Source organism: Condylura cristata, unplaced genomic scaffold (assembly GCF_000260355.1).
Source record: "Condylura cristata isolate star-nosed mole 26May11 unplaced genomic scaffold, ConCri1.0 scaffold00006, whole genome shotgun sequence".
Classification (NCBI taxonomy): domain Eukaryota; kingdom Metazoa; phylum Chordata; class Mammalia; order Eulipotyphla; family Talpidae; genus Condylura; species Condylura cristata.
The window spans coordinates 24,951,685-24,962,006 of NW_004567107.1; the positions used below are offsets into that span (position 1 = coordinate 24,951,685).

Consider the following 10,322-nt stretch of genomic DNA (forward strand, 5'->3'; position numbering starts at 1 on the left):
ACCGACCGCCTGTCTGTGCGCCTCGGGCTGCTGAGCTTCCTGGGGCCGCAGGCCGCGCTGCGCTTCAACAAATTGTGGCAGGTGCTGGGTAGCGACTGCTTCGCCGCTGGCCGCCACTACTGGGAAGTGGACCTGCAGGAGGCAGGCATCGGCTGGTGGGTGGGTGTGGCTTACACCTCCCTGCGACGCCACGGGGATGCAGCCCCTGCCCGCCTGGGCTGCAACCGCCAGTCCTGGTGCGTCAAGCGCTATGACCTCGAGTACTGGGCCTTCCATGATGGCCAGCGCAGCCGGTTGCAGCCCCACCAGGACCCGGATCGGCTCGGCGTCTTTCTGGATTACGAGGCTGGCATCCTCTCCTTCTACGACGTGACGGGCAGCATGAACCACCTGCACACCTTCCGCGCCTCCTTCCAGGAACCCCTGCACCCAGCGCTGCGGCTGTGGGAAGGGACCATCAGCATCACCCGGCTGCCTTAGGGGCCGGAGGGACTGGAGTGAGGCCTCGAACCCTTCGCTGCTCTGAACTCAGCAGACCCAGCCATGGCTGGCCGACTACTTTCTGTGTCCCTCTCCTTCACCCGCTCTGCGGCACCCCCATGCCGTCTTGAACAGTTTCCCGTCCTAGGCTAGTTTCAGATGTGCCCTCCACACAGCTCTTTTGCGGCCGCTTGCTGATGGGCCTCCCCACCGGGACCAGCACCGGAGCACCTAACTGCATGGCCTGTAGTCCAGATTCCTGAAAAACCTCAGTCCAAGCGCACCTGACCATATCAGAACCCATGTGCTCTGCCTTGGGCCTTCTCCCTTAACGCAGCACAGTACCGTTGGTACGTATCACGCACACAGTACACAGGTGGCTGAGAGAATCACCTAATCCTGCGCCTTCTTCCTGTTTCTTGGATCTGCCTCTTCCATTCCACTTCAGCATGTCCTTGTCACTTCACAGCCTCTTAAGCCTCTTGACCTGAACCTTCACACCTTCTCAATCTTCACCCTAAAGCCAGATCTGCCTGAAACAATCTCTCAACGCTCAAGGGGAACCCAAGGGATAGCAAGGTGAGAAAGCATGCACCTTATCCCGGCATTCAAGTCTTTTCTAGTCTGCCCCCAGCTCCCTAACCTCATCTTGCTCTTATTGCTCCTTTCAGAGACTGGCTGATCAGAATCGTGTCTCACACAGCCCCATCTCCACCCCTTTTCTTTGCACTATCCCCTGGCCATGCCCTCCGGCTTCTCTCCACTCCCCCCTCCACATTTATTTCGTTGCCTGCCTCAGTCTTCCCCAGGCGTAAGGCACTAGGAAGCCTTCCCAAGCCACACGAATCTTCCTCGCTGTCAGAGTCACAAATCGGGGGCCTGTCTTTCCTACTAGATTAGAAGCTTCCTTAGGCACCCATTAGATACTATGGTACCCTCTCCCACCCTGGAAATTTCCTGAAGTCCCTTTCAACCCAGGCAGTGAGTGAGTGACCAGCAGTGGTCTCTCTTTGACTCACAGAACAGCTAAGCCTCACAGGAGGGCCTCAGAGATGACCCATCCTGACCTCATTATACACCTGGGAGACAAAGGCCCTGAAAAAAAGAGTTGATTTAAGTCACTTGTGGTGAGTTAGGGGCTGTACCACGCCCAGTCTCCTCAGAAGTCTGATGAGCCTTTCAGGTCCAAGATTGTCCTGCTTATTTCTCAGGGGACATTGGGAAGAAATCAGCAGGTGACAGTTGCTAAGCAACAGATTTTCAATGGCCTTGGAATCAAAAGGAGAGGAGCCATGGGTAGGGTTTGGGCAGCCCAGACTTCCTCTTGCTCCTCAAAGCCCTCAGACCTGGATATTACAAAACAAAACAAAACAAAACAAAACAAAATAAAACAGAGAGCCTCATTTTCCAAAAAGAAGTGACAGAAATAGAAGTCCAAACAGTAGCAGCTTACCAGGTAGCCAGCTCCCCTACCAAGCAGGGAAGGCTTTTCAGGATCTGTGCCTCAGTTCTGAAGATTGAGCATCTCAACTTGTCAAAATCTCGGCAGTTTTGATGTGATGCTGTGTTAAAGCATCTTTATAGGTGAAGCAGTGGGTGAGGAAAATCCCCCTCATGGCCTAAACCAACTCAAGGTGCATCCATAGCTTGAACTACTAAAACTGCCAATTTCTAATCATTTTTGACCTAAAAATGGTCCTTTCATATGGAGCCGTGTAACACCAGTTGAAAAGGAATACTCAAAAATGCCTTTGGTTCTAAACTGCTGAATAGATGCTTAAACACTGTGCTCCAAGAATCCTGAGAAAAAGAAAAGTAATTCTACTGGTGATGGCTCAGAGCTGAATTCTGATGGCAGAACAGTCCTGACCGAGGCAGCTAGGTACACTTGACCTCATGTCTCTCTCTATTCCTCAAAACCAACAGTTGTTCGCTCAGTCGCAGAGCCTAAGTAATATGAGCACTTCCTCTCACCTCAGCCCTGGGAGGTAGGTTATTCCAGCTCAACACATGGCAAAAGTGAGACTCAGAATGAGTGACCTGACCAAGGTCACACAACTAAAGGGGAAGCTGGGGTCCGGGTACATGACCGCCAGGCAGTACTGTCGTGAATGCAGCCGGACTGGTCAGCCCCTGCTCACCCTGACCCCTTGCTCCTCGACAGGCCTGCCATGCAGTGTGTTTGCCTGGTCACTCTGGGACTCGGGTCTAGTTTGACGTACCTACCCTCCCTTCCCAGGGCTCTGAGACAAGGTCTTCCAGCAGGTAGGAACTTTTCACATGTCAGGACTGCACTGAACTAAAGGCTAAAAACTGGCTTTTTAAAAAAAAGATTTATTTATTTATGCATACAGAACTGGGGTACAGACTAGAGATGCAGGGGTGGTGAGAGGATTCACCAGAGACAGAGTGGGGAGCAGTACAGGCAGATTGATGAGTACACTGCTGAGGGGAGCAATGGGCGAGAGAGGAGAGGTCTGCCACGCCATGTGGTCACCTCCAGGGCAGGGATCGAACTCATGCTGAAGTGGCTTTAGATTCTTAGTGTTGTGCTTTAACCCGCAGCGCAACCAGGGAGGGCCCAAATTGGCTTTTATCAAATGCCCACTTGGTGCCAGGACCTGCACTAGTCAGAAAACTGCAGTTTTGCTGCTAAACATAGAGCTTCCCTACGACCCAGCAATCCCACTCCTAGGTATCTATCCAAAAGACACAAAAACACTGATTCAAAAAGATACCTGCACCCCCATGTTTATTGCTGCTTTATTCACAATTGGAAAGACATGGAAACAGCCCAAATGCCCAAAAGTGGACGACTGGATTAAAAAGATGTGGTACATATACACAATGGAATATTACTCAGCAACCAAAAAAAAGAAACACATGTCTTTTACAACAACTTGGATGGAGCTGGAAAAGATCATGCTTAGTGAAATAAGCCAGAAAGAAAAGGAAAAATACCGAATGGTTTCGCTCATAGCAGGAGTATAAGGGACCAGAAGAAAAGATAATGATAATGATGAACAGCTATATACCAGATACATTTTGTGGGGATGGAGTGGGGAATGGGATCAAAAACAGCGGGGGGGAGGGAAATGCACTGGGCTATGGTGATGGCATATAGGTGATTTGGTGATGGGAAGCCCATGGGGATTGCAACTGAGATGGAAAAAGGCACAAAAATATGTAGAAATAAACTGTTATTTAAAAAAATGGCCTACAAGTGTGTGAGTGCAGGCTACTTGGCTTTTACTTCTCAGAGCATCACCGTGGGAGCGTGGGGTTTAACTCCAGTGCTGTGAGGCTCGAGTGAGCCACAGGATGTGAACCTGCTTTAAATCTACTGTGCCTCCTAATACATGCTTTTCTAATAAAACACGCGTACTGTCCCTTCCAACCATGTTCTTGGAGTCCATGTTGCCTCAGGTACATGACTGGACGGGGCTGCGTACAAGGAGGGGTGAGCATGAGCACAGCAGCAGGCCTGAGTCTTCCTGCTCAGAAGACTTCATGGCTCCCCAGCACCTACAGAATGAAGTTCAAACTCAACAGGCTCTTAAGCTCTTCTTCCTCATCTCCCATGACTCCTGTCTCTGCCTCCCTCATCGCTTGGAAACATTTCAACAATTCACACATACAGGGTGCTGATGGTGAAGGTGCCTGCACCCAGCAGGCTGTGAGCTCTCTGACAAGGGTGCTTTGCTGCCTCACTGTGGGGCCCACACTGCATTTCCCACCTGGCGGTGGCACAGGGGTGTCTTCTAGACCTGAGCCTCCCAACACCAATGGGCTAGACATGTTTCCAGATGTCCATGTCCAGCCCTCACGGCAGCCTGACATGCCTGCACTTGAACCCACGCATCGTACACATGGTGTCATTACCGCTACACGCCCTAGTGGGAAGCGTGCCCGACAGTCGCCCTCAGCACACATCCCCAATTCACCACAGTCTTCTAGATAAAAGGTGGAGCCCTGTGACCGCAGGCTCTTCCACAGTGGCTGCCACTCCCTGGGGGGAAATCCAGCTGAGGTTATGGGGCAGCATGGCCACCTGCCTTCTACCACTGCAGGCTGCCAGGACCTGGAGCAACTCCTGGCAGCCTGTGGAAACGACCTGCTGCATGTTCGCAGCTTGAACTTCCCTCTAGAGCCACATCCTGTTTTAGCCTGAAAATGTGCCCCTGCTTTACCGAGTCTTACCTTCTCTGCTGCTGTAGCAAAAAAGGCCACGTAATCAGACACTGTGATTGTTTATTTGAGATCTACTATACAGGGAGACAAGGGAGTAACCACAGCCAACAAATGACAGAATCACACTGTTCTTGACACGTCAATTTGAAGGTTCTCTTTTACACATGAGTACAGTCTACCCCGCCCCACCCGCACGTACAGACATGAGAAAATGTTTTGGGACCCGCAGGAGAGGGAGACCCTGTACTCACACTTAAGAGTGTTCAGAAGGTTAATTCATGCATTTGAAGAGAGACTCAAATATATACTTGGAAATGAGGAGTTATAGTAAACAAGGTCAAGTAAGTATGGAGACTAAGGATGTGAAAATACATTTGAAAAGATGATGCATCTCAACACTGGTTTCAATGAACAATGGACTCAAAATCTCTGAAAAGTTTCATGCCGCTGTTCAGGGAAGTACAATAGTGAGAGAGTTTTGTTCACTGGATTTATCATGTCATTATGGAGTTATACAGGGGCTCATGTCAGTGTTACACTTACTGAAACGCCATCATGAGCTGCAGTATGCCAAGTTCCACACTTCCCATCTCTCTTAGGCGGCTTGATGCTCCCGCCTCATTGTACACTCAGCCTTCTAGCAGGCTGTGTGGTTTATTTCCTAATGCTCAGTTTACCAAGCTCCTGCCCCGACCTGAATGGAAGTTCCATGAGGAAGGGATTTGAGTTATGCACTGTTTGCCTGTGCCCCCCGCAAGCCTGACACCCATGCATACTGTTGAAAGGTGTGTGTGACACTTCACTCTCTCTGCTCACTGATGAGTGCTTTCCCCATGTCTCTGTCTGCAAGACCCTTCCTCTGCTCCAATGCCAAGTGTCGTACAGCTCTCTGGACACACAACTCGAGCAGGTAGGGGATCAGGGCCATGGAAGAGAACAGACAGCTGAAAGTCTCGAAGGAAGTGAGATTTGGGGTCACTTGGGTTGGCCCTGTGGCCAGTAAGAACAGAGGCTTAAAGGAGAGGACTCACAGATGATTGGCTTCTGAGCCCTGCTCCACTTGGGTCAGCCAATCTGAACAGAGACTGGTATTCATTCTCTGTGTCCCTCCAACAGGCTTGATACGGGACCTGGCCCAAAACTGTCTGCCACCTAGGCAAAGGGAGTGGACGAAGACCAGGTTTCTGGAGATCACCACTCCTGCCCCACCTCACCCAGATACACCTGGCAGTACCAGCAAGGCAGTTCAGAATTCAGAAAATGACATTTTATTTTAAGACTTAATTTTTTTGCCATGATTTTCTACTGATTCTTCCATGATAGTCTCATCTTCTTCAACAGTGACCAGGGCCTTCTTGCCCACCAGACTAAAGATGTCTTCAGGAGGGTAACCCTTGGGCTCACCCACCTTCACAGTGAGCATGTCCAGCGTCAGAATGGTGCCTTCTGGAATTTTCACTTTGGCCACCACAGACTTGCCGAGCTATGAATAAAATTAAAACTCAGTGTCAGTCTCACAGAAGTGCCTAGGGCATGCTCATCCTGCCCCCAGGCTCTGGTCAGTCTTCACAGGGTGCCTGGAGAGTGGGGGCTGCCCCAACTCGGCACCTAGAACAGGATCTCACCCAAGCCAGGGACTCGGCAGGATAGGGTGAAGTCAGAGGCTGAAATGAGGGGCCTTTACAATAAATAGAAAGGAAAGGGTGCGGGTTACATAGCCACAGAGCCAGGTCCAAAGCCTTGTGCCTTCTGGGCACAAGCTATGGCTGAGCTTCTCCATAAAGTGGAGGATAACAGCTCCTCAATCGCATCAGAAGACGTAAAGACAGTGATAACACATGCACTGGGCCTGGACAGATGCTCTCGATAAATGAAGATTGTGATTCCCTCTGTCATCATCAATCTCATTTCAATGAGCTATCTCACTTTCGACATGAGGAAATGGAGGCCTGCAGGAGCACTGATGTGGGCAAGGTTACAAGGAGCTGGAAGGTGAACCTGGGACTCCTAACTGCTAGCCCAGTGCCCGTGGGGAGCACAGACCTTGTGTGCCACCTTGCGGAACAGTGTGACCACAGTGAGGGCACAGGCCAGGGGAGTGAGGGTACCTGAATCTCAGGACCAGCATTTCAGGCTCCCCCATTAAAGGCTGTTAAGTTATCTACGAGATCATTCTAGTAGAGTGAAATAGAGCCAAAAAATCAGCAGTTTACAATTCACAGCCAGGTAACAATGGTTATCAACAGATGATTACCACACTGTTGCATTTGTTACTCACTGTTGGCTCAGAACCAAATAACGTGCTTTCTGGCTATAACTCCCATTCTGCTTTCTGGTATAATTCCGTTCTTTCTTCTACAAGGCAGAAATTTCTTTTCTTCTTTTTCTGTTTCTTGTTGCTACTTTTCTAGTTTCTTGTATTTGCTTCATTCAATAGAGGGTAGTGTATAGGGCCCACTGGGTAAAAGATGGCAGCATTCCTCTGCAGCCTGGCACTTTATCTTTGCCTCGAACCAGATGGCACTCAGCAGACGAGTGGCCCCAGGATGCCTGGCTCTATGACTCAGAGGACAGTCCAGTTCTAGGCCACTACTTCAAGAAGCCCAGGCGGTCAGTGTGCCAGGCAGTGCTCCTTGACCTCGCACGCCCTCTGTCTGAAGGTCAGTACAGCCCAGTTCAAAACACCCCGAGGACACTGGCAATACCCCACTGACAGTCGGTGACAACACACTGCCCCCCAGGCCCCCACCACCAGGACCTTCCGGGCTGCAGTTAGCTCCACCCACCAGACGTCCTTGCCCCCACTCAGGGAACCCCACGGCTTGAATCTGTCGTATGGCTGTATCTACTCCATGGGACCCAGAGTTGACCCATGCTGGTGTTCCAGTGGGCCTGTACGACACCACCCACCTATACTCTTGGAATCTAGAGCACCAAGGCCACAGGAACAAGACTTGGGGGAACTATAACAGGTTCACGATGCTCAAAAACTGCTCAAGTTTCTCTTGCTGCTAATACAAACCCCAAAACCTTAGCGGATTGCTGTGACATTCCTCTGTCCTCCCCTCAGACTGGGCTCTGACCAGTCGGGATGGACTCTGCTTCAGATAAGCCCACTCTGGCCCCTCTCAAGACAGTGGAACCGGCAGGACTGGGCAGAACCCACCTTCTCGTTGCAGGCTGTCTCACAAGGCAGCAGCTGCTTGGTAGGGGAGCCCATGGCCTGTTCCACGAGGCGCACAGACCGCACCAGCTCGGCCAGCTCTCCGGGCTCCAGCGAGGCGGAGTGGTCACTCCCCTTCCAGGTCTTGTCCAGGGTTATGTGACGCTCCAACACCTTGGCTCCCAGAGCCACTGCAGCCACAGAGATCGCTATGCCTGTCTCATGCCCAGAGTACCCTATGGGGATGTCAGGAAAGAGCTTTTGATATTCCTTTAAAATAGAAAAAGAAAAAAGGTTAAATATCGTGATGTTTACACAGAGACTCCAGAGTCAGAAGGATCTGGGTTGGAGTCCCAATTTAACTCTTCTTATCTATGTAACAACAGACAAGGATCTGAGGCTCTCTTAGCCCCTCTCTCTCCTGGAGATGATAACAGTACCTGTTGAGGGCTGCTGGAAATGCAGGAAAAACACTCAGTGCCCTAAAATGCTCCCCAAAAATGGCTGTTATGAAGAATGTACTTTTAAGATTTTCACACTGCACAAACCACCAGGAATAAGAACCTACCTATAACGAAACCCTAAACTCAGCCAGAAAGCATCTGTCATATTTAATTACCCTGAGCTTCTGAAAGCAAGTGGGTTATGTGCATAAATATCATCAATAATATATAAAGCCCAATCTCAAAACAATCCTTTGGTGAAAATGCTGCATAATTAATTACTTATCTATAATTTATATAATGTAACAAAGACATTCTAAGTCGAATAAATGTTGTTAGTAAGGATGATTAGAAAAGCTTAAATACAGTAGAAAAACCCAGCAATGGTGTAATAAAAGGTCCAAACAGGCGAGGAGCAAAGGTCTGACGAGCAAAGGCCGAAGGGTGAGTGATGGTCAGGGAGGGCAGGCTGCACTCTGGGGGTGAAACCTGCTGTAGCGTGGCAGGCCCGCTTGAGAGGAGGTGTGCTGGCCACCGAACTGCCGTTTCCCTGGTCAGGAATCAAGAGGGTGGGCAGGACCACAACCCTGGAGGGGAACGGTGATCGATGGAAAAAGAAAGAGCTGGAGTCATACACACTAAACTGCTCACCCTGTAACCCCAGCAGGAAGGAATTACAGAGGACACTCACTCGCCATGTGAGGGATTTTTGAATTGTTAAAGGAACATGATTAGAGATGAGCTAGAAATACAGAAAAGACAGAACTGGGAAGTACATAAAAATATAGGTAGAAATATAGATTTGCCTGCTTAAAAAGTTAACTTTTTTACAGTTAAATGTGAAAATTGTACTAACATGTATAAAAGATTATATTATCATGGGAAGAAAAGTAATATACAGTACTAACAGGAAAATAGAAAAGGAAACTGGTTAATTGCAATGCCAGGATTATATGTCTAAATATATATGTGTATATAGCTATGTTTACAATTTGACTAACATTACCATTTTTCTATGATAATTACATAGACAAGTGTAATTCTAATTAAGTTGAGGTGCTACCAGGAAGAGCTGAAAGTGAGGCTAAGACAATAAGACAAAGGATTCTAGTCTCTGCTTTGCCACCAAGAGGCTTGACCGCCCAGGCAAGTAAGTCCTTTCCCTTTAGGGCAGGACTTCACTGCTGTAAAATGAATGAGTTGCAGTAGATAAAATCCTAGGAGAGAGCGCCCTTAATACTATCTCTGGAACTAGCTTGACCTCAAGGTTGCTCAGAATTGCAGGTAGAAAATAAAAGAGCTGGCAAGAAAGAGACTGCAGGAAAGCCAGAACTTTCAAGGTCTCCTATAATTCAATACGAAGAAAAACAAACAGTATTTGTACACTCATGCTCACAGCGCCCTAGTCACCACAGCCAAATGGAAAGGTCCCCAATATCTACCAGCAGATGAATGGATAAATAAAACATGGCACAGGCATACACGATGGAATATTGCTTGACCATCAAAAAGGCAGAAATTCTGATCTGCTCCAACATGGATGGACCTTGCAGACATCATGCCAGCAGAAATAAGTCTGTTACGAAAGGACAGCTATTGTGTGACTCCACTTGGAGGAGTCCCCGAGCAGTCAAAGTCGGAGACAGAGTAGAATGGTGGCTGTTGTTAGGGGCTAGGGTGAGGAGAATGGGGAGTCAGTTCTTAATGGGGACAGAGTTTCACTCTGAAGATGAAGAAAGCCTAGAGATAGTGGGGATGATTGCACAACAATGTGAAGGTACTTAATGCCGCTGAGCTGTACCCCTAAAACTAGTTAAAACTGTAAACCTTACATATATTTCACAACCAAAAAAGGGGAGTGGCAGAGAACACTGAGACACAGTCTGAACCAGCAAGTCACCGAAGAGGGACCTCTAGTGGACAGTACCCATGGGTGGAGAAAATGCAGAAGGTCAACTGGGAGCGTGACCTCAGTTTTATGGGAGAAAGTAAGAGTGGCTTTAAGACAAATTAAATCACTCTCTTAGGGAGATTTTTTTTTTTTT

At 48.9% G+C, this 10,322-nt stretch overlaps 2 protein-coding genes across 2 annotated transcripts in view; one reads left to right on the plus strand and one right to left on the minus strand.

Moving 5' to 3' along the window:
* The window catches only part of TRIM14 (tripartite motif containing 14), a 25,076-nt gene extending 22,223 nt beyond the window's left edge, over nt 1-2,853 (plus strand). The window contains exon 6 of the mRNA XM_004677972.2: nt 2-2,853. Within this exon, the coding sequence (XP_004678029.1) occupies nt 2-480 (479 nt within the window). The 3' untranslated portion in view covers nt 481-2,853. The remainder of the gene's footprint in view (nt 1) is intronic.
* Nucleotides 2,854-4,688: 1,835 nt separating this feature from the next.
* Nucleotides 4,689-10,322, minus strand: part of NANS (N-acetylneuraminic acid synthase) — a 20,673-nt gene continuing 15,039 nt past the window's right edge. Inside the window, exons 4-5 of the mRNA XM_004677973.2 lie at nt 7,838-8,104; nt 4,689-6,154 (exon numbers count right to left, since the gene is read on the minus strand). Coding sequence (XP_004678030.1) covers nt 5,945-6,154; nt 7,838-8,104 — 477 coding nt within the window. The 3' untranslated portion in view covers nt 4,689-5,944. The remainder of the gene's footprint in view (nt 6,155-7,837; nt 8,105-10,322) is intronic.